Raw genomic sequence first — 27,036 nt, 5'->3', positions numbered from 1 at the left:
CTCATTAAGACACCTTGTACATTTTCAAAATCAAATGATAAAAGTGTGTTCATGTGCAAGTGAAATTCAAAATGTCCTCAAATAGGCAGAATTAAAGAACAAGCCTGTTTGTACATACTAACAAATGTGATTCTGTTATTAGATTCACAATTCCAAAAAATAAATGTTTGAATTATCCAAATTACTAGACATCTTGTTACCCTTTGAATATTCCAACGATTGCTATTTTCTTTATCCTTGACAAGGTGCAAGCTAGATTCATGATACAACCCACAAGTCAGGATTTTCTGCTTAAATTGTCAAATAAAAATATTTAAAAGAAATAAAAATATTATAAAACTCACAATCAGCTTCCAGAATGGCACGGACAGATCTAGCAAGTTCTTTGGCTTCAGTTGCAAGTGATGCTGGGATACTGCGGCCATTCCTTCCCAGGCGTGCAAGGATCGCTTTAGAGGAAAAGGTGGCTTTTTTGTCACTGAAGAGAACATGTGGAAAAGAGTCAAAATGCTTTTATTTGTAAAATCCCATTAGTCCAATTTGTGACATCAAATTCATTTTCATTTTTAGTTATCAGTAGGCCACAATGTTTGTGCAGCCCCGCTCAATATAAATGAGTACTGTTCATTTTAATTTTAATACAGAGTGCAGAATGAGTGCAGTACTCATTTATATTGAGTAGAAAATCCAAGGAGTTGAAGACCAAGGTCGCTCAGTGTGAAGCTGGTGTTGTATCCAAATGCAATACTGTCTAAAGAGTGGATGGCAGCTAATCTGGGATCTATGGCATTTTCCTGGGCAATCCTGAAATTCATTACATATGGTTTGGGATTCTGAAGGGTTTGAAGGCAGAAACAAATAAAACAGGCAACTGAAATGAAGACTGCTTGAGCAAAACCAGGAATAAGTCTATGACTGAAGAATGGTAAGCTTAGCTTTGGTACAGAAAACCAATTCCTGGCCTGAAGATGTTCTCAGAAGGTATCCCTTTCTTTAATTCTAAGCATGTCTCCAATAGCTAATCCCTAAGTTGCAATTTTTCATTGTTTTGATTATCTCCTGAGTGAGTGAATGGATGACACTTCTAATACTATAGTGCTTCTCAGCCTGTGGGTCCCCAGGTGTTTTGGCCTACAACTCCCAGAAATCCCAGCCAGTTTAGCAGCTGTTAGGATTTCTGGGAGCTGACAGCCAAAACATCTGGGTATCCACAGGTTGAGAACCACTGTAATACTAGATAAAGTAACAAGAGACAAAGCCACTGGAAAGCACTTATTTATCCCAAATGGCCAGAAGAATATATTTTGCCCTCTTGAGTTTGACTGTAAAAGCTACTGTATAAACAAACATTCATCTTTTGGTGAAATAATTCCGACAGGCATTTGGAATTGCATACTCTTCAACTGTCATAATTTGGCAGGGTTAATCCTCCGCCATTCTAATTTCTCCTTTTGTCCTCACCTTATTTTGACTGTAAAACACCTGTTTTAAACTGCAAAGAGTTCTTTAAACTCACTTAGGATAGAGAAGAGAGGAGGGTTTGGAATCTTGCAGCACATAATAATAACAACAACAACAACAGCAACAGCAATAACTTTATTTTTATAAACCACCACCATCTCCCCGAAGGGACTCAGGGCGGCTTACAAGTGGGACCAAGCCCAGCAACAACAGAGTTTACCAACTAAAAACAATTTAAAAACATAATAAACATATAAAAATCTAATTAAACAACTAAAAACAGCAGAGTATAAAAACAACTTTAAAATGAATCAAAGCAGATCTCAATAACCAGAACCAGGAATAAGGTGGGCAAGGTCAGAAATTAGAGGGCTGGGCATGGGCTTGTGCAAAAAAGCAGATTATAGGGCCAGGGATGGGGGTAAAGTGCTGAGTTCAATCCAACAGTCAATTTGGGCTGGGCACTCATAAGTAGGGGCCTAACCATTATCAAATGCATACTGGAACATCCAGGTTTTGAGGTTCTGAATGGTGCAGTGATCTCAATATGAGATAAGGAATCCTGTAGAAAAGGGTTTAAAATGCCTCTGGGCCATGAAAACCTACTGGGTGACCATGGACAAGTCATCCTCTCTCAGTCTTGGAGGAAGACAATGGTAAACCCACTTTGGCCAAATCTTGCCAAGAAAATATCATGATAGTTTTAACTTTGATTTGTCCTAAGTCAGATATGACTTGAAGGCACACATCACCAACAACAAGATACTGTTGCTTTGCCAGTATTATATTGCACTTTATTGACTATTTTAGCTGTGGAACTACCTCTCCCCATTTTGAAATATTCTGCACTTTGCCCCAGATCCGTGTATTAGTCTCCTGTTTTTAACATTTTATTTTGTATGGTGGTTTTTTATGACTGTTTTATTGATGCTGATGTTTTATTGTTGGGATATTTGTTTTATTGTCTTGTTGTTGTTGTTACATTGTTGTGTTGGGCAAGGCCCCATGTAAGCCGCCCCGAGTCCCTTCGGGGAGATGGGGCGGGGTATAAGAATAAAGTTGTTGTTGTTGTTGTTGTTGTTGTTGTTGAAATGCATGCCTAAGGCTATTCAACAGGAATTGTGGTTATCCACTGTCGCTCTTTTTAGAATAATGGTGAAGCAGTATCTTTAGAGAAAGATCACAGCTCAGTTGCAGAGAATGTGCTCTGCATGCAGGGAGTTTTAAGTTCAATTGGTGGCATTTCCAGTTGAAAGGATCTTGACTCTGGGAAAGCCTGAGACCATGAGCATCACTGTCACTCAGAGCAATTTCTAGATGTTGCTGAACTACAACTGGGGCCAGGCTGTGGCACAGGCTGGTTAGTAGCCAGCTGCAATAAATCACTATGATCAAGGGGTCATGAGTTCAAGGCCAGCCCATGGCAGAGTGAGCACCCGACCATTAAAATAAAAAATAGCCTTGCTCATTGTTGACCTAAGCAACCTGAAAGATAGTTGCATCTATCCAGTAGGAAATTTAGGTGCCACTTATATGTGGAGAGGCGAATTTAACTAATTTACGACACCATAAAAATCGTTCAGCAACGTTTGGAATGAGGAAGTTGGCATCACAGTGGATGATGAAGCAGCTGCTCCCTGTGTGACCAGAATCGAGCATACCCTCAGGAAGCTGAAGAAGGTTACATTGCCTCTTGTGTCTGTCTCTATGTTCATATGGCATTGAATGTTTGCCTTGTATGTGTACATTGTGATCTGCCCTGAGTCCCCTTCAGGGTGAGAAGGGCGGAATATAAATACTGTAAATAAATAAATCTCACAATATTTTATTAGTGGTTAGAATGGATAGAGACCAGTGAGAACTGTATTCTAAGAACATTTGGAGGACCACAACCATTCATTCCTCCACTAGAGGAATTAATTTTATGACATAGTATATAATAATTCAGCATAACAAATGCGTCTGTTGTTGGCCACACTACAATGCAAAAAGATGTTTGGGTGTTGAGGATTATCAATCATACACATAGAGTGCTCATACAAATGTATGGCAAACCACAGTGTACACTCCTAGAGTCTCTGAAACTAGTGCTCAATAGGATGTTGTTCACAGGAGAGTTGGATTTGAAACTGGGAAACTTTTATTCAAATCCCATGTCTGATATTGACTCACTTGTCTATCCTGGACAAATCACTGTCCCTCGCCATCTTTCCCCTATGAGTAAAAAAAGGCCAATGTTTTTCAACTCTCTTATCAAAGTGTCAGTATCAATTCATACTGGTTTCACTACATTAACTTAATAATCTAACATTTTTTTTACCTTACATTGGTGAGAGAAGTGGAACAATCTGATAGCACTTCAGGTATAACCTATTGGCAAACAGCAAAGGAAATGTTTGATTATTGTTTTTAAAAGCCCCTTATAGTATTTTATTCTTGTTCATTTCTTGTAAAGGCAAGTCAAGAACACACAGATCAGGTACCTTACGCTTAAACCACTTTAGCTACATATCCTCCAATTTATATGCCACTGAAATCAATAGCACCTTTGTTGTGCACTTTTATGGTTATTGCATTTTCTGTCTGACTTCACTGGGACCAGCAGTATGATCCTCTAAGTGCTAACAAAGTGCTGCTGCTGTGTCAAAACAGCTAGTAATGGAAGTTAGTGAGCACCCAATTTTTGCCTATTATCGAGCCATGGTAACCTAAGCCCCTCCTTTCGCCCCCTGCTCAAAGGAGTTCAGAAATAAATATGTGATTTTTCCTTTTTAAAAGACCCTTTCCAGACTTGTGCAAGTTGAAAGCACCAGAAGATCAAGACTGAACCACCAGCAGCTATAAATTTATTTACTAGATTTCTACCCCGTTCTTCTCATCTCTATAGCTTACAGCTATAGAGTCTATCATATTTAACCGATTAATAAATTGTATCTATGACTTACTATATAACTTGTATCTTTCTAGACACAGGATGGGTGGACAAGCCCCTCTGGCCATTTCCCAAGCCAAGATAATCACCAAGCCCATTGTTAATACAGAGATAGGTGACTCCCTGTCAGCCCAGATAGACCCAGACTTGTTTGTCTAGCTATATGGCTAACTTGAGGCTGAGAGATTGCTGTCTGCAGAAATAAAGTCTTAAGAGAATAAGCATACAGAGTATGTACATGTATTAAACGTCTTTATTGACAGCCAAGCCTTTGATTACCCAGGATCACCACACTTTGTTCCAGAAGCTGTGCACCTTTGTTTTCCGAAGCTCCTGTTTTTGTTTGGCATGGAACTGGACATTTGGGCTCATTAGAAGCCCTTCACCATATCTTTTGTTTTCCCTGGACTGTTCCCTCCCAGGGGGTGTCTCTGCAGCTGATAGGTCCTTCACTCTCACCAATCCCTAGCTGCTATTCTCCATCCCAGTCAATCCTGGCATTTATCCTAGCCGGACTCTTTTCTGGCCAGTCAGGGGAGGCGGAGGGAAAGCAGAATCGCTGTCAGAACTGTATAATATGTCTTGTATTTCTCTGTATGCTTATGCTTGTATCTTTGAAGCAAACTGCTGTACTTGCATCCTTTTTGGCCAAACTGAATAAATCTGTGACTTGTCTTCAACTTGGTGGGTTAGTTTCTCTGTCCTTGCCTATCTGGTTTAGTATACTCTCACCAGGCACATACTCTCTTATTCGCAGTCCTAGTTATCCACACATACCTAGAACTTTATGGTCTACAGGTGCTATGTAGCTCATTAATGCTCATGCATCTGGGTCAAAATTAAGGCTTTGTAGCTGTGGCATTGCATATATGCTAAGATGGGAGTGAGAATGTGTCACTTTCCTAATTCTGCTCCTGTCACATTCTCATCCAGCTGTAACATTCCCATGATAATTGGGGCTGAACAAAGACAAATAGAAATGAATAGAAATGGGGAAGAAAAACCATAGTAATTGTCCACCCACCCCTCTATAAAGAGAAAGTTATCCTTAGAACATTTTTTTCCAATGCTGTAGGCAATCAATGGTCTGGTCCTTTGAAGGCTATCCTAGGTCCAGTCTCAATTTTTCATTTTTCAATAAAGGAAGGGGGGGGGGACCGTTTCTACATCTTGTCCTTGTGGACATATAAGCAAGATCATTACAGCAATGTTCTATCTAATTGCTTAGTAAAATAAAAACCTTTTTCTGGCTTCCAGTGGTCTGTCCAGCAAAGGGAAACGCAATTGAAAAATAGAAAGATTAGGTAGAATCATTCAGCAATTATTTCTAAAAGTTTCACAATTAAAATTAACTTAATACTTTTCAATGCAATTAAATAACTTTATACATATCAGGGCATCTATATTTAGGCTCTGGCCATTCTTCAATGATCTTTCTCCTCCACTTAGGTCTCCTTATCACATAATTTTTGACTCTGACCTTCTTAAAATAGCTCTCTGTCAGTTTGCTTAAATTTCCATGTCAGAACTAATCAGTTCTATCCTGACTTATTTTGTTTGGCCCTCACTTTGATGCTGGTGGAATAATAAGACCTTATCTTGCCAAGAAACCCCCTTGGTAGGTTTGCCTTAGGGTCAGTTAAGTTGGAAATGACTTCAAGGCACTCAAAAACAACAAAAATTGCAGTCACCATGCCTTACTGCTTTACCTCAACAAACTGCAGCAACTTTTCAGTTGCCACCTCAAATGTTTTCTTGGCTGCTTCAGATTTTCTCAGCTGACAGTCAAGCACAGTAATCCTCTTCCTTAAATCTTGGATGCCATCCTAGAAAAAAATAAATTCAGTGAGGCTATCAAACCAGAAGTATAGGAACAGAAATACCAAAAGCAAACTGTTACCACTAGAAAAGATTTGTACAACAGTTCTTTGTGGAGATTATGTATCTGCATACACTTTCAATGGACATTATTAGTATTAATAAATAATAATTTTATTTCCCAAATTGTTTTTCAACTCTTCTTACAGGGAAAGAGATCAAATATTATTTTCTTTTACCCTCTCTTGCTCGATTTCTAGGATACTTTCAGTTAGAAAAAGACCTTCTCCTAGGTCTATAATGGTGGTAGTGAGGTGAAAGTTGACCTTGAACGAACTGGGGGTGGTGACGGCCGACAGGGAGCTCTGGCGTGGACTGGTCCATGAGGTCACGAAGAGTCGGAGACGACTAAACGACTGAGCAGCAGCAGAGGTGAAAGTGATACAATCAAATCAAATTGGTCGAATATATTATCTCCCATCTCCCGGCACTAGGAAATGTGGTTCGGGGGTTTCCTTGTACCAGGATCTGCTCTAGATCCAACTACCATGCAGAGAGGAAGGACACAAAGAAGCCCTATATATTGTTGTTGCATCAGAACACATGCATGAGCTCTGACCTTTACTCATGTAGAAATTGTTGTAAAATCCATGTCAGTGTAGGTACATCTATCAAAGAGAAGTATAGGGTAGTGGTGAGGAAGACTGCTGCATTTTGAAGGAGACTGAAGCAAGCGACAGTTTTAAAGAGGGAAAATGAGCATATTGGAAGAGAGGGCTGTGTGTGTCACCCAACCTACTCTGTGCCCCCGAACTAGCTTATTGACATCAGGTATGGTGAAAGGTGTCAAAAGAGTCAAGAGTCAGCCCACTCAACTTCTGAAGTGGAATTGGTGGTGCAGAGAGGAGTGATTTTTTCTGGTTTCAGCAACTAAATCTCTTTGGATGGCCTATGGTGGGAGGCACTTTTGCCCCTTTTTAGTAACATTGTCCTCAAGAGAACATTACTTCATCACATCCAAAGTAATTGGCAGGAGCCATTGCTGTAGGCTAGCGACCATTGCTGTAGACAATAGGTCTCTTACCAGATCCCAGAGGGCCTTCTGCACCCTTTAAGGGACACAGGAAGGAACATGTGGTACATCCTCAACTTGTGATTTCAGGCCCAGCAGGGGAAATGTTTTGAAACCAAATGTGATGAGAAACACTTCTGAGTTTGAAAGACTTAAAACAGCTTGGGGGGGGGGAACAGAACTGTCCCACATCCCTAATGAGGACCTATTTGGTACAAATAAAAAATGGGCATTACAGGGCATGGCTAATCAGTGGGTTTAAACACTTTACATACATGTATAATGTTCTGACATTGTGATATTGAAAAGTGGCCTGGATCTTGCTGTACACCAGGGATGTCTATCCTTTTTGCTTCCTTGGGCCACATTGGAAGAATTATTATCTTGGGCCACACAAAAAACGCACTAACACTAATGGTAGCTGTAGCTGATGAAAAAAAAGGGACCATGTACATTTCATGATATCCACCACCATGAGAAGTCTTCACATAACAATCCTAATTATGTGCTGCTCTCTTCTGACAAGACTTTAAAAAGTGTTAAGCAGATCTTCTGCCTGAGCTGTTTGCAATTCTAATGCAAATTACAAACATGATATTTGTAGATGTAACATACTCTAATTATTACATTCTGTTGCTGTCGACAAAGTTAACACTCAAGAATCAAGTAATCAAGCTACAAAAAACCATAATGTTTTAAGTACGTTTAAGATTTTGTGTTGAGCCACATTCATAGGCATCCTGAGCCACATGCTGCTCAGGGGCACAGGTTGGACAAGCCTTGCTCTGGCTCTAGGGGATTTTTTCTGGGTATAGGAAAACAGACATTGTGGAGATATATGGAGAGAAGAATGCTATATATCACAGACTGTGTGAATAACATATATTTCTTCCCCAATATTATGTCACTACAGTCACATTTCCACTTTATATAACCATAGCAAAATCCTTAACAAGAATAAATTCATTCTCTGCAACATGCCAAGAATTTATCAATGAATGCACCCTCCCCTTATTCCCCCAAAAAGAAAGAAAAGAAGAAGAAAAGCAATCAAAATTATTGTGATTTGAGAGAAAGTCACCACAATACCAGAACCATTAAAGGTGACTCATTCTCCCACTATCCAAGCTAATTTTATTCAGGGAGGTTCTTTTTAAGAGTTGCAAAGCTGGAAATGTTGAATGAAATATGTTAGTAATTACACAATCAGCTCCCTCACTCCTTCTGGCCCAAATTATCAGAGGCAGATTGACAAAACACATCTTGTATGTTGGGAGTGGTTGGATTGTACATGAAATAGTCCCTGTAAACATAGCAATGTCCAAGACATTTTGCTTCTTCGTGTAAAGCAGTGAGACTCTCCTTTGCCCCAACTTATCAAAGACAAGTTGCATTCTGTCCAAAACTAGGCAAGTTATTTTGCAACATGTGGCAGAAAGTCCATGATTAATTCTCTGCCATTACGCTTTTTCAACTACTTTTAAAATGTCTCAGTTTTTCTATCCTTCTCCCACTTCTTTCACTTGTCCTCAGCTTGCTGCAACTGGAGTGCAAAGGGTAATTAATATTATAGATGAAGTGGAATCTTGCCATTTAATTAAAAGCAAACTGCTGGAGCTATACTAGCTTGTGTGTCTGAGTAACTTTAGTAGCTTTTTCCATCTTGACTGTGCTCTAAGATTGCTTGGTCATATGTCTCCCAGGTTCATGTGTTAAATGCTGGAAGGTACTGATTGCCATGAACTCTTGCCTTCCCCTTGTCCTTTACTCATATGCAGCTCCTCACAGTTGAACATTAACAATGGACTGTGTTTGCTATTCCTTATACATTCCTATGATCACCCACTTATTTCTACAGGAGAAAGTAAAGTTATCTACAACAAGGGTCCATGTTCAGGTGTAGATTATATTTGTCCCTTGACACAGATGGGGCCAGCAGAATCTATGATTCTGGTTGGTATAACTTACTTCATGTTGGTGCCACAGAAGTGAATGGAACATACTGGTTTCTGTGGGTGTAAGTAACTGCTCAGAAGGATGGAAAATTTTCTAGAAAGATGAATTAAAATCACAAATATGGTGCTTCCACTGAGGTTAATCTAAAGCAATTTTTTTCAAGCTTGGGGCCCTTTTACACAACGTATCTATCGTTCTATGTTTTGATTTTTCTATAGCAAAAAAGGGCAAGGTGACAATGAACAACTCTACACAAAAGGAATGAACTAAAAGGCATTTACCAGTATTTATGCTCAAAAATTTCAAGACAGGAAAAAGATGGGGGCAGCCCGGTATGAATGGTAGTAACTGTTAATTTCTGAACTGAGCAGATAGGGGCAAAAACCTCAATCTTTCCTCCAAAGTCAGGTATTCAAAATGTGGAAGCAAAAGAGTGCCATAGCAGGGTTAGTGCGTACGTATGAAGATGGAAAGCAAAATCACCTATGGCAACTGCTTTTATCTGTTTTGGATGGCCTCATCTAACAATAACAACAATAATAAAATGCTATATTGGAAGCTACTCGTTTTAATAGACAGGAAGACTTTAGAAAGCACTATTGTTCAATCTATTTTGGAAAATAAAATAAAACCCTGACAACCAGGAACTATAGAGGCACCCACAATCTGCCAGTTTCTATGGCATACCTAGTGCCACTCACATTGTCAGGTTGATTTCAAAGTTTCCTTTCCTCAAAAGGGAAATTATAAGCTCCCTTAGGAACACGTTTCTATAAGCAGACAGCCTGCTACTGCTATTTTTTGCAGCATAAATTTTCCTTATTTAATACTTTAACAGGAGACAAATGAGAAGCATGGTTTCTTCCTAAGCTCACTGCCTTAAAACAGTGGTTCTCAACCTGTGGGTCTCCAGGTGTTTTGGCCTACAACTCCCAGAAAACCAGCCAGTTTACCAGCTGTTAAAATTTCTGGAAGTTGAAGGCCAGATACATCTGGTGACCCCAGGTTGAGAACCACTGCCTTAAAAGACAAAAAGGCTGATGGTCGTTTTATACAAATTGATGGTTGAATAAAATTATTCCTAGTGATGGTAATTAAATATTTTACTGTTTTATTGCTGTATTGAGGAGTGTCTTAAGTGGGTATAATTAGCCTGGAGAAAGTTAAAAGGTGACATGATAGCCAAGTTTAAATACTTGAATGGATGCTGATGATGGAGTAGGCTTGTTTTCTGCTGCTCTAGACACAAGGATATGGAACAACGGATTCCACTTGAATATTAGAAAGAACTTTCTAACAATAAGAGCTGTTTGACAGTGGAATAGGCCACAGCCTTAGAGTGTGGGGCACCTGTTTTAAAAACCTATCTTGAAGTTTTTAAACAGAGGCTAGATGACAGTATTTTCATTTATTCCTGCATTGCAGAAAGGGGTTGGATTGGATGGGCCTTGTGGACCTATGATCCTATCTATAATTCTACTGTTTTTTCATTTCATTTCACTGAATATTTTCCTTTTTCCTATTGTAATATTTAACACTGTAAATAGGTTTTTTAGGTCTTCTGTAATATGGTCTTCTGTAATATAGCAAATACCTATTACAAGTTGGATGGCGGCAGGGGGGGGGGGGGAGAACACAAAAATGCCTGGAAGTCATAAAAACAAACCTTACATCACAGTCCTTTGTAATTTTGTAAGTTGGAAGGTCCCTCTGAGTTCAGTGGGGCTCATTTAAATCTTAGAATTTTGACACTAGAGTCTTCCTTTCTTACATTCTGGAAAACTCGGTCAAACCATAACAATTACTGTTTTTAATAAAGCATATTACTTTAATGAAAAGAACATATGATATGTTCCATAACATTTACACTTGAGTTGTGCCACATTGACCAATGTCCCAAACTAAGTCACAGTTTGTGTTTGCCCAAGAAAGATCTCTGAAGAAAAGAAAGTTCATAGCCCACATGTTGCCTCTAGCTCCCACCCCGCAAAGCCTTCATCTTCAGAAGAAATTATTCTGCCTATTGAATAATACAAGACAAACAGTGACCTACTTTAGAGGAACAAATGAAAGAAAAATGAAAAACAGGATACATGACAACAGTGAGGAAACCATGGCAACCCTAGAAGAGATGACAGAGGTGCTTACTTTATTTTGGCCACAAGGTTCAGCAAACTGAACCTTTAGTTCAGAGATTTCTCCCTCGAGCAGACGGATGACTTCTTCGTAGTCCATTTCCATCCCATGAGCTTGCTTTTGTGCTGCTTCTGCAAGATGAATTCTGCTTCGCAAGGCTCTTGTCTCTTCCACAGATGCCTTGGCTTCCTACAGAAAAACAAATTCTACTTTTAAAATGTAGTGCCCAACAGGACCACATGTGGTACCCAACAAAACCTATTTTTTTGTTCAAAAATGTTAATCTGGTTTCTGAATGTGTGGCATATAAAAGCAGTGCTTTATAAGAAACAATTATAGAAGAAAGCAACTTTGTTGCTGCTGCTGCTTTTACTATCACTTTCTCCAGAGTGATCCTGAGGAGAAACACTGCAAACATTTGCGTAGCTTTGGGGTCACTGTCTTCAATCAAAATTATAAGAGATACATGGGAACCCTGAGAAATCTGTGGAGCATCCATATTTGGCCCCAAGCAACAACTTAGATTCAATATTAAAAGGTTTTGTAATGCTAACCCCATCTATCATTCAGTATTTTAATTTGATCAAACAGGACAAATTAAGACAGTATTAGGGAGAGAGAAAGACAAATATGAGAAACGAATGTGGAATATATGCACTCAGCTCTTCCACTTGCTCATGGTTTTATTTTGTGCCCCTAATAGACATAAGTTTCCTTTCTTGCACTTCTCTCCCCCTTTTCTAGGTCACATTCTCATTGCTTTTCCCTCCATATCTGTATTTGTATAAATGTAGACATCTTAAAGTTAGCAATGTAATTTAGGAAAGTTTTGGCCCCTGCGTTTTCTAAGGAAAATGACCGAATAAGCAAAAGGCATAAAGAGAGCAAGGCACATGGAAGATAAACAAAACAAAATTTACTAACATTGCAAGCACAAAAACATTATACTGTACACCTACAAACCAAGGAAATTACATTATTTCACACTTACATATTGAGCAGCACTTTCAAAATAGCTATGAAAAATAGAACTTTCAAATAGTGACAATTCTCATATAAAACCTGGCAACGCTTAGTTCTTTTCAAAGTGTTCAGTGTTTAAATAATGTCTTCATTGTAAACAATTTAACACTGTATCTACTAGGGTTGTGCATGGATCCATTTTTCAAAATGGGCTCTGGCCATTTTGACCAGCCATAAATACACAGACTCTGCCGTCATTTTTTTTCCACCCGCAACAGATAATGTGGCTGCCAAAATTGACTGCTTTCTGTTTCTTTTGGCTACACGTGGAGCGCACTTGCACACCTGCACGGGGTTTCCTTGTGAGCCCTGCCTGTTGAGCCAATCAGAACAGAAGAAAGTCATGATATGTCTTTTAGTCAAGCTGGGCTTCCATTTTTCTGTTGTGAGCAGGCTTCTGAGAGGGACATATCAGAGACCTAAATTCTCAGTGTAACTTGCAGCTCTGCATGGCTTGTCTTGCTTTTTGACTCAAATAACAATAAATAAGCAATTTACTTTCTACACATTTAGGAAACTGTGTGATGAGGGGGAAGCCTGGATGGTGTAGGGTACAGGGCAGATGCCACAGTGGCAAGTGGAAAGGGGTCCAAGGGGAAAGGCGAGCCTCATAATTTTCCCATTGTGGCCAATGGGCTGGGGCTTCCCGGATCTTTTGGTTGCCAAATCGAAAAATGGATTTTTTTCCCAATGGAATTTGGGAGGCTCCCAAAAAATGGATCTGGGGGTCCATGCACATCCGGATACCAAAAACAGAAGAGTTTAACCTAATTGCACACCCCTAGTATTTACAGGATATCTCCCAAAATTTATACATCTGTAACAGTTCATAATTCTGGATTTTAGACATTTATTCCCCAAAATGTATACATCCTTAATCAAATTAAAAAGAAGTGCCATAAAAGGGCAAGAGAAATGAGCAATTTATAACTCTGTGCTTTGACAATGTGGGCAGTGCACTCTGGTGCAAGGACAACAATGTGTACACCTTTGATGAAATTGCAATTAAGATGGGATTTGTAATTTTCATTAAATTATTATTACAGCATTTATTCTTCAATAGAAATATATTTACTTAGCCTTCCAATAATCATCATAGTTATTATTAGCTTTTAAAGTGTGTATACATTTCTGGAACACCCTGTATATTTGATAAGAAATAATATTCTTGATTTTAATAAATGGGGTGGTGTTATTTAAAAAGCCATACTAACGAGAAGAATCTAACAGGAAACCTGTTCCGATACTTAAAGCTCCACTGATTTATCTGAAGTCATGTAGGGCCTTTTTTTTGTCAGGGTAAAAATGTATACAGTACACATGGTGGTGGTAAGAGAAAACAGTTTCTTTCTGAAAAGGGGGACTTTCTCCTAAAAGCAATACCAGGGTATCCATTTAGAGCAGGTATACAGATGGATTTCATCATAGTATCTCAAGTATCTGACATGGAGGACCAGTAATTGCTTCATTTCAATGTGCCAGGCTCCAGAATTATATTACGTCCATTCATAGCAACTCTTTTGCTCTTTCAAGAAAACCGGTTCCTCTCCTTCTGGCATGTCCAGGATGCCTGATCATACTCTGTTTGAAAGAATATCCCCCAAATTTTGTTTTAAATATGGAGTTCAAAAGTCAGGCTAGAAAGTCAGGAATACAAACTGAAGTCAAAGTGCATAAATCAGTTGTCACAGTCCAGAAGTCAGAGCCAGGAATTCAGGAATACAAACAGAGTCCAAGCAAAATTACAAAAAAAACAAAAACACAACAAAACAACAACAACAATAACAATAAGGTCAGAGTCCAGAAATCCAACCAAGGGGCAGCAGAGCCAAGGTCCAGGACAGGGATACAAAGTTGTCTGCTACCACCAGGGGTTACTCCATAGAGGCTTCTTCACTTATTAAGTTTCAGCTAAGCCCTTCTCCTGCTTCCACCTCTAATCACTGGAGTCTATGATCCTCTTCTGGTTCCAAAGGCTGATTAATCCTTCCCAATCTTGCTGAAAACACTGGGAAGAGTCCTTTTCTGCTGGAGACCTGCCCCTAGCATTGGCTGAGCCAGGCCAGTAGACTACTTCTCATGACAGGAGTGTTCTCTGTAAATTTAATAACAAGATTTGAATACCTCCCCATTCTAAAGTTGTTTTTCTGAGAGATAGTTAAAACCTAATGTATACCTGCAGGCTTCCAAGAGAAACATTTGCTACATAGCAGGCGGGGGCCATACCTAAGTGTCTAGTCTCATGTATTTCAAGCAAAGAAGCTCAACTCAGTTCCAAATCACTTCAATTGAAAAGTACTGTAGTAGCAAATGAGGGGCAAAGCCATGTCCCTGTCTGAAATCCTGAAGAGCCACTGCTAGGAAGCCCAAACAATGCTTCATTGGATGGGCAAATACTTTGGTCTGCTATAGAACAATATCTTATGACCCTGTGCATTAACACCAGTGCTAGCAAACAAGTACACTGAACGACTGCAGCTCTTCTTAGTATAGCCAGCAGCTTGGGATTATCCTAAAAATATCTTTTACATACTCTGATTAATATAGTATAAAGAAGAAACATTCAACAGTATATCATTAACCTTAGCACTGATCTACAGGAAGATCTAAAATCGGCTTTGATGCTAAACATGGGACACAAGCCATATCTTGAAATGTCTTATCTTGAAAATCATCTGCCTGATTTATAAATAGGCTCTTGACCTCATGGCTAACTAAAAATGAGCACATGGATTAACTCTGGAGCCCAAAGCAACTATATCCAGTTGCCTAGGTATCTAACAAACTTCAACCTCAGCTATACACAGAAAGATAAAGTGAGCATGTTCCCAACCCTTTTGTTCCTGAAGCAGCTTTGAAAATGAGCACTCATTCTGATGTTTGGCCTATAGAAGTGAAGAGAGCATTCAGAAAGGGGGACTTGAAAACAAAACTGTGAAAAATGGCAAGGACATTGCGCTCTCATTCAAAAACAGGAAAAATATTTCCAAAATAAAGAACTCTATGCAGGATCTCAAAATCAATAAAACTAAGTTATTGGGGCTCTACAGATTGCAGTAAACCTCTAAAGGAGGATAGGATAACTTGAGGTATTTCACTTGTTGGACAGCAGTCCCCTGATGGGAACTGAAGTCCAGTTTAAGGAGGTGCAAGAATTCATGAATCATTTCTATACAGTAATGAAACAGATTAAATGGAAGCACATGCACATGTATTTTGTCCATTATGACAAGCTTTTATCCCATAGAAGAAGTAAGAGTTGGCTGCTTCACATTAATATTTGCTCCCATCATCTGACTAAACTGTTGACTAAATAAATAAAAATGGCAAGGTTCATCTTGAGAAAGTAGGGCAGAAGGTGATATTTCAAGACACTTCATTTTTTATTAGAAGTACAAAAGACATGAGAGCCAGTGTGATAGAGCTGAGTGCTGGACTACGACTCTGAAGACCAGGGTCCAATTTCCTGCTTGGCTGTGAAGGTCCACTGGGTGATGTTGGCCACACATTCTCAGCCCCAGAAAGGTTCCACTTAGGTTTGAAGCCACATAGCAACAACGCAACAACAATGCATACCACTTTTTCAAAGATGAATGGTAGACCAGTCTAGGCAGGGAAAGATAATTTTTAGCTAGGAAGTGACAGTTCCTAAGTCCTCTAATGAGCTTTAACTCCTCTCCCCCATTGCCAACTCCAAAAATTAACATTTTTTACTCTTATTGTTGATGTGCTACAAATCCAGGGTCTGTTTTATTCACTTCAAACTATCTGCTTCCTCCTAACAGCTATCAGAACACCAGCAATAGTGGACCAATAGTTTCTGCTATTATGAGAAGCCCCTCAGTGATGGAGGAATCTCTCCCCCTGTGAACCTCTCTCTCTCTTTACAAAGAAAAGAAGGAGAAAAAGAGAGAGGGTTGGAGATCCACAATATTGTATGGCAGGATTTCTTATTTTTATTCTAAAGTTTCTTATTCACAGACAGCTCTCTGATGTTTGAGCAGGGCAACACAGACCACCACTGATCACCCAAACCGTACACTCTCAAATATTTTTTTGTAACTCCATTCGAAAACAACAAACCCTACCCCCTCGCCACAAAATGATCCCTAAAAAGCAACCAGGCATGATGCTAAATTTCCCAAAATGATAGCGATGATGGCTTACTGCCTCCTGGAGTGGTCAAACGTGAGTTGTACCATGATCCCAGGAACTCCACTCATTTGCTGGACTGTGGTTTAAATGATAGACCGGCAAACACTTTAAGTTTGTAAAAACATTAATAAAAAATTATCCCCAATTTAGCTTACAACTCTAACCCGATAAAGCAAGATTGTGTATTATTATGAATAGCTGAGCTAGACGGACAGGAGAAAGAACAAGGGAGAGACTGCGGCAGAAGGAGGAGAAGGAGAAGAAGAGGAGGAGGAGGAAGAAGAAAGATCTTGGTTCAATCCTTGACGTCACCAAGATAGGCTGGGGAATAATTCTGCCTGAAATCCTGGGAACCATTACTATCCAAGGCAGCTTCCAATGTTTTCATATGAAAAGGGCAAAGAAAAAAAGAGCAAAACGAAACTATTCTGTGTCACTATTTACATATCACAATTCTCCTCCTCCACATATAATCTTCTTGTGCAACTGCTAAATTATCCTGCTTAAACCTTCAGACAATGCATTATTGAGAATACTTCCTTGAACAAGAGAAATGTTCCTTTAATGAGACTATAAACATGGCTTAAAATATGACCTGTATTATCCATACTTTTCAGGAAGAATTGAATTACACATTTACCTGGGCAGAAGGGTTAAAAAAAATTGCACCTAAAACCATGCCCATAAAAAACAGCTTGGTGCTAAATTAAAAACAAACATCCAGCTTTCTTAAGAACAAAGGTAGTGTGTTTCTTTGAATGTGTCTTTCTTTACACCTGCACAAAGAAGTGGAAGCCTTTCCAGATAAAACAGATGTTGCAGTAAAGCTTCTCTTTCTCAATCCTACCAGCAGCTACCTATGGCAACCCAATGAAGGAGAGACCTCTAAGTCGCCCTGCTCATCAACAGACCTATTCAGGTCTTGCAAGATTCAGAGTAGCTATGGCTACCTTTATTGAATCTATCCATCTGGAATGTGGTCTTCCTCTTTTCCTACTGCCCTCTTGCTTGCCAAGCATGATTGTATCTTCTAATGAGTCATGTCTTCTCAGGATGTGGCCAAGATATGTCAGTCTCAATTTAGTAATCTTGGCTTCAGGCTTGATTTGCACTATGGCCTATTCATTTGTCTTTTTAGCAGTCCACTGTAAAAATTTCCCAAACTTGACACCCTATCTGTTTCAAAACTACTGGCTCTGTGTTGTGTTCCTCGACATCCACTTGCCTTTTCCTCCCCAGCAGGAATGCCCGCTATGATGTCAAATGCCCCTACCTTCTTTCCCTCTATCTATACCATTTGAATGTGGTTTTTCTAAGGAGAGTTCCCTTCTCCAGCTAAAGTGCAACAATCAGCTTCTGCACCCTTCCTACCTGGTGGCAGATCTCTCTCAGCATCCCAATCCTCAGAGATACAACAAGGCCCTTAAATACTGGTGTAAATCTACACACCCCAGGAATCAACATGAGTGTGTATACAATTTTGCTCATGATAATTTACTGGATTTCTGCCTTAAATTTCCAGTAAGAAAAAATAATGCAAAAATAGTAATGCAGAAAAAGCAGCAACAGCAGCAGTTCAACAGATCAGAAGCTTCTAGTGCCTGCAGCAGAGTGATTGAGTCAAGCTTTAAAAAGTTAGAAAGCACCATATTCAAAGAACTACAGATCAAGTTAACAGGGCCTAGCTATTTAACTAACTCACAGCAGACAACATATCTTGTGTCTCCAGAAGACTAAATGGAGAACAAAATGGAAGACTCTGGGGCTTGGCACGTGCTTAGAAAAAGAGGCATGTCCCTGAGAAGTATCAGTCTAACAAAAAAGGTGATAGGAGGATAGACAGGAAGACAGGTTGACAAAGAAGCCAATGGGAGAGGGGTTTTCCATGCCAACTAACTAATCTGCAGTGCCTATCAAAGTCTTTGATAAGAACTATAAGCTTATGCAGGATGTGGTTGAGTTCCAACACTTTTTTGATTTTTTAAAATATCAGTTAAAAAAGTGAAAGGCCTACATCATATTCTACTGGAATTACAACTAACATGGCACTTTCATTTTAAAAAATTGAAGAAAAATCACCTACAATGTAATGTTGGAAGGGCAGCATATATTCTATTATTGCTACCGTAGCATATTACATACCAGTTACCTTGGTCTGAAAAAAAAACTCTAGTGGCATGTGCATCTCACTCATGCCCCTATCTTATGTTACAATAGAAATCCCCCCTACAACTCTTCGCCTAGGTATTAATTGAATTTCTTTAATAAAAAAAGAAATTTAAATACATTTCATATAGCTGTAAGAAACATGGGTGTATAAAACACCTTTAAAGTTTTTGTTGATTTTAATCGCTGAAACCTATTTACATGTCTCCTCCAATGTCCCACGGAGCTCTGTGGTATTTCAACTCAGGGGGGATCTACACTGCCATATAATGCAGGCTCACAATGTGGATTAACTACATTGAATTGGATTATATGGCAGTGTAGACTCATATAACTCAGTTCAATGCAGTTAATTCACATTTTGAAACTGCATTATATGCGAGTATAGGTCCTCAGGTAACTGGTAACAGAGGATCAGCCTGAAGAGCTGAAACTATTCATATAGACCAGTGGTTCCCAACCTTTGGGCTTCCAGGTGTTTTGGACTTCAGTTGCCACAATTCCAAACAGCTGGTAAACTGGCTGTTTTTGGGAGTTGAAGTCCAAAACAACTGGAGGCCCAAAGGTTGGGAACCACTGATATCGACAAACCCTTTATTTTTTCCACCCTATGATGCCTAAGGCAAGGTTCCTCTGCACAAATTGCTAAATGTTTCTGAAAGCTCTTTCTCATGCCTCTAGCCTCCAATTAACATTTTCAGATGGCATAAATTATAAAATCTTTTCTATTTACTAAAAAGGAACAAAAGGTTATGGTGGGGCAGATGTAATGGCCCGTGTCTTTTAATGATCAGGCTCAAACAAGTCTCTATTAAACACACACCCACTTGCATTTTGTATTCATACAATTGTGTTTTTTTAAATTGTGTAATATACAGCAGACATCCTACAACTGTAGTTACTATTACTCACACTATTATACCACTGAATTTGCTCAACCATTTTCTGTATATTTTTCAAGGACAGGATCTGGTCATGACAGGTTAAGTTACTAGTTAGTTTCATGTTCCATGAGTTGCTTCAGGTCATTACAATGCAGAACTTCCAACTATAGTGAAAATATTTATTTTTAAAAAGCTACCTTGGTAAAAGGTTAAAGCAAATGGAAGTTGAAATGCAGTTGCTGTAGTGCTAAAAATGACCTGCTAAACATTTGCTACTGAAGTTAAAGAACAAACTACTACTGATTCAAAGTACTGGTTTACTAGTACTATTATGTTTGGGTTACTGGTTCTGAACAAATCTTGACAAGAAAGGCCTGTGATTAGTTCAATCTATGGTCATCATAGGAAGGAAACTAATGAAGCTCCAAGGAAACTGGCATAGGCATAATTATGTCAAAACCAATATCAAAGAGTTATTCTAAGGGTGAACAAAAATCAAACGAGAAAATATCAAAAGGAGGGAAGATCTCTTATTTTTTTTTAAAGGTGCAGGAAAAAGATTGCTCCTCTATTGGAAAAAAGGACTTTTAACAACATTATCATAATGCATACTTAAGACGTTCCACATACTTGTTTGGTAGTTTGCAGCTCTTCAGCCAGTTGCTTTCTCATGCGATCTGACTCTGCCAATTCTTCCTACAAGTACAGACAGCCAAAAGTTAATTAAGCAGTAAATTGCAAGGCTCCTTTTTATGCTTTGATTTATTCTCAGTTTGTTTCAAGGAAAACTGATTGGCATTCTCAACTGTTGCTAGAGAAGCTGTGAGCAAATGATGTGAGTTGCAAAGAAAAGGGGGATTCTATTATGCAGAGTTTATTCTGGGTTTTTTTCTTAAAAAAAAATTCCAAGCATACCATCTTATTATCTCTTCCTCTTCCAGAAATGGACACACTACCTTTATCGATTTATAGATATGTTGTCTTGCAGGATCTCACATAATTTTCAGGATCTCCTTTTTCACATTTCCTTATATTTGATAGGTTAAGGTAAAGGTTTTCCTCTGACATTAAGTGTAGCGATGCCCGACTCTGGGGGTTGGTGCTCATCTCTATTTCTAAGCTGAAGAGCCGGCATTGTCCATAGACACCTCCAAGGTCATGTGGCCAGCACGACTGCATGGAGTGCTGTTACCTTCCTCCTGGAGCAGAACCTATTGATCTATTCACATTTGCATGTGTTCGAACTGTTAGGTTTGCAGAAGCTGGGGCTAACCGTGGGAGCTCGCCCCGCTCCCCGGAATTCAAACCGCCAACCTTTCAGTCAGCAAGTTCAGCAGCTCAGTGGTTTAACCCACTGCACCATCTGTAACTGTTATTGGGCCATTACAGTTGGTTTCTGTTTGACTGTGTGATTTGCTTCAGATTCCATGGATGACAAAAAAAGCAAGCACAGAGGAGAAAGTATTCAGATAGGTCATAAGAAATGGGAAAAAAAGAATATATAACTGAAATACAGCAATGCTATTATGCTCAAAAGAATTCTCTTCCACATTTGAGGATGAGTATGTTTTAAATTATACTGATGTCCCAAAAGCCAAAGAGGACTCATCTGAAGATGCAAACCATATGTTTTGAGTGTGTGCACTGAAGGTGGGGACAAGGCTTCCCATAAATAATGTCAGCATGGTAATATTACAGTGGAAACTCTGCATATCTGCAGAATGCATATGCGTAATGCACAGTAGGGAAGCAACAAGTAATTTTAGCAATTTATTTCTCACTGTGACAAAATCTTAGAAAACAGTGCAGTTTTCAAATAGTACTAGCTGTTTCCTGACCAGCAAGTACTTTTTCCTGCATGGACTAAGGCCCCTTTTACACTGCCCTATATATCAGGATCTGATCTGTAATTATTTGCTTTAAACTGGATTATATGAGTCTCCACTGCCAAATAATCTGGCAGAAACAGATAATCTGGGATCAGATCCCAGGATATAGGGCAATGCGGAAGGAGCCTAAGTGGTGTATTTTCCACAGAGTAAGTCCTGAACTATTATCATTGTTGTCAGTCCATGAGTCTCCCCTTCAAGATTTCCCCATATTTGAAAAGCAAGTTATCTTGACCACTTTCTAAATATGTTTGAATTTCTTAATATATAGAGAGGAATTATCTCTGCCTTGTACATTTTTATCATATTATGGTAAAAAGGTACATATTTATATACACATAGATTCTTAAATGGAAACTGAATCTGGTTGTACTTCTCATAGATATTTTATTATTAAGGCACACCATAGCATTTGAAAATGACTCCTTTGCATTATAATATTAGAATTCAATGGCCTTTTTGAAAACACTGGTATGTCTTTCAGTGATCTTTTCACCGCTACCTGCAAGAATCCACATTCTCATAAAAGGTATTTTGTATAAAATCTGGCTCAGTACATGGAAACTTTCATTAAGGATGTGGTGGTACTGTGGTCACAGGAATACAACAGCAGGAAGGAAGGAAATGAAGTTCATCTTCATTTGAGGAAAGAGATAAATCTGTGTATCAGTTAACAGTGACATGTTATTATCACCTGGCAGCTTGTCTGTGGAATAAATGAAAGGAAGTGGTAGCGTCATTCACTATACACTCCACTCTTTCTGGTGCCTGTTAATAACTTGTTATGGTCTCCTTGATAAAGAGAGTGACCTACTCCCCTAATTCTACTATAAGCATAAGGAGGGAGAGACAGAGTTTACTACAAAAGGATCCTAGCCTCCAAAATGAGAGTAAAGTCATTGCCTACAGTCAAATTCAGATGATGTGGACTTAATCTACTGTATATACTCCAGTATAAGCCGACCCGAATATAAACTGGCCAGGACTTTCACTCGTGTATAAGCTGAGGGGGCTTTTTCAGCCCTTAAAAGGAGGTGAAAAACTCGGCTTATACTTGAGTATATACGGTATGTGAGATTGTGCAAATACTGACCTATGAACATGCTGAAAATTATAATTTTCCAAAAGACGCTATCTATTTAAGTTTGCCATTCTGAAAGTTAAAGAGAGGACTCTTCTTTGTAGTGAATTCCACTTTTCGTACAATGAATAGGCATATCTGCATTGAGCCAGCTACTCCCACATACCCTATTACATGGCAGGGAAAGTTCAGTGAATCTTCTATCATTTCACTGTATCAGCTGCTTTTAAAATATCTTGGTTTTTTCCCTCCTTCCACTTTTCAGTTTGAAAATCACTGCCTTAAACAATGATCAATTTACTCTTTGGGTTTTCCTATAGTGATCATGATAAGTGGATCAGTTAGAAGAGATGTTTTCAGTAGAAGTTATTTTATCAGAGCAATGTCTTCCATTCTAGGGTGAATAGCCAGTATTCACTGCTTCTGCTTTTCGTTTCTGAATGGAAAGGTGTGTTACAGCTAAGACTGTTTTTTTTAAAGCAGCTGATATAGTGGTATGACAAAATATTCATTAGACAGTCCCTCTCAAAATAGGGCAGTTGGAAGATACGTGGGAGTAACTGGCTCAATGCTGATGAACCTGTTCACTGTACTTAAAGTGGAAAAATGAAATTCACTACAAAAAAAGGCTATGGGCAGAGACATCATGATCTCTTGCTTTGCTATTAAATGTGGTTGAAACAGCCCCAGTATTATACTTGCACTGGCTGATTATAAGATAATGACATCTGCAAAGACCCATCTGCATGTTATAACAAAAGAGAGGTCAATGTACATTTCAGCTAGATTCACATCTAAAGCAACGTCCAAATTGGTTCAGCATCTATCTTAGACTTCTAAATAGGAATAAGTAGTGGGGAAAAGAAGCAAATCACAAAATGCAAGAAAGCTAAAGCATGAGAAGTTAGGTTTTATTTGCTCAACCCATTTTGAAAGATTGTTTCTCAATAGCCACTTGAGACCTCTTAACACAGGACAAAATAGCCCCGTTGTGCCGCTTTTATCCATGGCTGAATGGAGCCTGCTGAGTACTATCAGACGACACACAGCAGGCCCCGCTCACATTCCTCCTGATAGTGGAGGGGAAGCACCAGATGGTGCTTTCTCCTCTACCATTTGGTGGAAAGTGATTTTCGGGTAGCTCCAATAGAGCTACCCGTACTTTCCTCCCCCTTTTCCCCATATGATGGGGAAAAGGGCGGCAGGGCAATGTGTGTTGCCGTGCATTGCTGCCCTTTTCCCCATCCTCACCATATGATAAGGGAAGGACGAAGGGCATGCGGGGCACCATGAGGCACAATGCCCCCCCATGGGCCATTTAAAGAGGTCCTTAGAAGCAGAGCATTTAAAATGAAGCATGGAGCATGTGGTCCTCCAGATGTTGTTGTTATTATTATTATTATTATTATTATTAAACTTTATTTGTACCCCGCTAGCATCTCCCGAAGGACTCGATGTGGCTTACAAAGGCCAAGGCCTCAACACATAATATAACAATACAAAACAAAAGCAAATTAAAGGAATTAAAACAGTATAAACCACAAGCAATAACAATACGCTAAAACACAATAGAACTGGGCCGGGCCAGAGTAATGGGTACAAGATTAAAAGTGCTGATGTGACAGGTGATACATAAGGCTTATAGGGCAAGTGCAGAGTGCGATATGCGATCTTAATTCTAATAAAGTTCTTATGGGACTTTAGATGTAGCCTTACAAGGGCAATAGTTGAAATTCTCACATCCTGGGGGTCACATATCCTCCACCCCGATGTAGGTTTTTCTGAGGAAAATCTCCTGAAATTCCTGTTATGGGGAGATGGAAAGGATGTTTATTGATCTGTCACATCAATAAACTTCCCTTCCATCTCCCCATAACAGGAATGTAATCTCTCAACCTGATGCCTTGAACAACAACTCCCAACATGTTTCACTATATATTCTCTTTGTATTCCACCCAATCAGAGATATATCCCTAAATCCACTATGAAGAAACAATGAAAATTGAACCAATGGAAATCACAAATGAAAAGCAAACCAACATTTCAGCTACAGTAGGAAGCATTGACAGTAATACTTGCCACAAGCAGCAAGGGCTTATTGGAGAAGTCTACAGAGGATTTTATCCTGGGGACACATCCAAGGAACATAATCAGAAACGTTCTTTTATTACTGAACAAATTAAATCTTACTGCAGGCAGTCACAGGAGTAGTGATTATTCCATGAAGCTAGCAGAGAGCTACTGAAACATAAATTATGGAGTGGGAAACCTTCTGTCAGTAGAAAATTAAAGAATGCCTATAATAAGTAACAGCTTTCACAGCTTCACTCCCCCCTCCCAAAGCAGTTGTATAAGAATAGAAATCTATATCTTACTTATTGCTAGGAGGTTCTTCTCCATGGGATTTACAAAATAATGTTTTTATAGGTTTAAGATTAAATGGAGATTGCCACCTCCCAGGTCAGACCCTCATTTTTTTGTTAGTTTTAGTGTGGATGGTGGGAATGAATGGGAATTATGCAGAAATTTGGGAGCAATTTGGAAGCAACAAATAACTAAATGAGACAAGGAATACAACGTGGAGCTAATTAATTTATTCAACTGACAGACAAACATGTATGATTCATTAAAAAGAGGGGGAATGTGGATTACAATTAAAATACTTTGCCCTGTCCCAATGGTGCCATGAACAGCTCTTTAAGGACTGGTATAAAACCTTGAACAGATTCATTGCATCCCTAACATACAAAACACTTGAAGAACTCAGTGCAGTATCTAGGTTTTCTTCACTTTTTAATCCACACAACAGCTCTGTAAGGTAGGTTTGGCTAAGAAAATATGATTTTTCGCTCACTCAAGGGGACACTGATAACTGTTTCCCCATATCAATAGCAAGGGTGAACCAGCTAAATTCTTCATTTGGGAATGTTAACTTCATGACACAAGTTTGTACATTTACTGAAGTTGGAATAGATGTCTTACTGAAAATACTGTATAGCTATACTCTGTTTTTAGTGTATAATTAAAAGCTCTGGTTATCAGAGTCTATATTGGCTGATAATTGGCAGAAATTTAGATATAATTTTCTTTGAAATTCATTGTTTCTATGAAGCATACAAAAATAATTAATAAATAATATTATGCTACATAGTGAATGCACACATGCACACCCTGCTGTAATTCCTCATTCTCTTTAGTTCTTCCTATGTTCCCTCTGATACATTTTTGAAATGAAAAGGAAAAGATTTGTTACAAGCCCCTGGATCCTACCCTTGATTTACCAATGTGTCATAGTAAAATCCACAATTTTGTCCCCCAAACCTACCCTTGACTTATAGGTCAAATTATACAAGAGAATATATGGTACATCCCATGTTTCTATCAAATAGTTCTCACAGCAGCTTTAGAGAGATGTTTAAAATGAGTCAAAACTGAACATAAGATGATTAAAATTAGCAAAGCAAAATGCTACCTTCAATTTACATATTTCTTTCAAAGCTTCATTTCGCTCTTTCCTAAGTTCTTCCATTTCATCGTTTTCGAAAGGATCACAGGAGACAGACTGTATGAATTGTAAAACAGGAAGGCGGGAAGAATGGGACGGGACATATGGAACACACATGAATTTACAACAAGCATAACTTGATCAATTTCCTCCATTATAATTGCATGTACTTAAACTTTCTCCAACCAAGTATTGCAAATATAGTCCAATATCTTACCATTGTGCAAATGAGTCAATTAGAATGCAAAGTAGCAATAGCTTGTCTTCTGTTTATAATAATGTATATTTTATCGACATCTTAATTCATTATCAAATGGCAAAAAAATGTTAAAAGAAGTCCCTAACATTTCCCTTCCTTTTTGAAATTGCAAACTAGCATATTACACAGTCCTTGGCTGTAGCCTTAGGCACACTTATTGGCAAGTAAGTCCCATTCAATTCACTCAGGTAACAAAAGGACTAAATATATACAGCCTGCTAGAGTTTTTGAAAGAAAAGTTATAAAATGTATGTAAATGTTTTAAAATAAAATTTGTAATTATTTGAATAAGCTTACATAAGTAAGCTTAATCCACATCTATAAGAGTTATGAATACAAATACAAGGAAGGAAACATTTTTATTTACCTGTGAATCTAATAATCTGGCAATTTCATGTGCAGTAAATCCAGGGCGTCCTTGGGGCCCGCCAGCTTCATCAAGCTGTATAGAGAACAGACTTCTTGCCACCCGAACAAAATCTGAAATAGAGGTTAAATTACTAACTAGGTAAAGAGCCTAGATTTGGAGGGTCAGCTTCAAAGGCATCAATTTTCAGTTCTCACCCAACTATTTGCTATTAGTTTCATAATTAACATTTCTTTCAAGTCTTCTAATTTCTTTCCTTTTTTAATATCATCTACTTCTGTGGTACACATGACTGGCTATCAGTTGTAGGAAATTAAGTCCAAAAAGTAACT

General features: G+C 38.7%; 1 protein-coding gene across 3 annotated transcripts in view; it reads right to left on the bottom strand.

Moving 5' to 3' along the window:
• Positions 1-27,036, bottom strand: part of stxbp4 (syntaxin binding protein 4) — a 152,290-nt gene that overhangs the window by 68,157 nt on the left and 57,097 nt on the right. For 2 of the 3 annotated variants that reach the window (XM_062970990.1, XM_062970988.1), the window contains exons 14-21: positions 26,705-26,817; positions 26,046-26,135; positions 20,234-20,299; positions 11,388-11,564; positions 6,103-6,219; positions 3,782-3,831; positions 3,634-3,675; positions 345-478 (exon numbers count right to left, since the gene is read on the bottom strand). In XM_062970990.1, the coding sequence (XP_062827060.1) occupies positions 345-478; positions 3,634-3,675; positions 3,782-3,831; positions 6,103-6,219; positions 11,388-11,564; positions 20,234-20,299; positions 26,046-26,135; positions 26,705-26,817 (789 nt within the window). The remainder of the gene's footprint in view (positions 1-344; positions 479-3,633; positions 3,676-3,781; positions 3,832-6,102; positions 6,220-11,387; positions 11,565-20,233; positions 20,300-26,045; positions 26,136-26,704; positions 26,818-27,036) is intronic. The other variant, XM_062970989.1, reaches the window with a different exon arrangement.

Source organism: Anolis carolinensis, chromosome 2 (genome assembly GCF_035594765.1).
Source record: "Anolis carolinensis isolate JA03-04 chromosome 2, rAnoCar3.1.pri, whole genome shotgun sequence".
Classification (NCBI taxonomy): Eukaryota; Metazoa; Chordata; class Lepidosauria; order Squamata; family Dactyloidae; genus Anolis; species Anolis carolinensis.
This window is presented reverse-complemented; position numbering and strand designations above follow the sequence as displayed.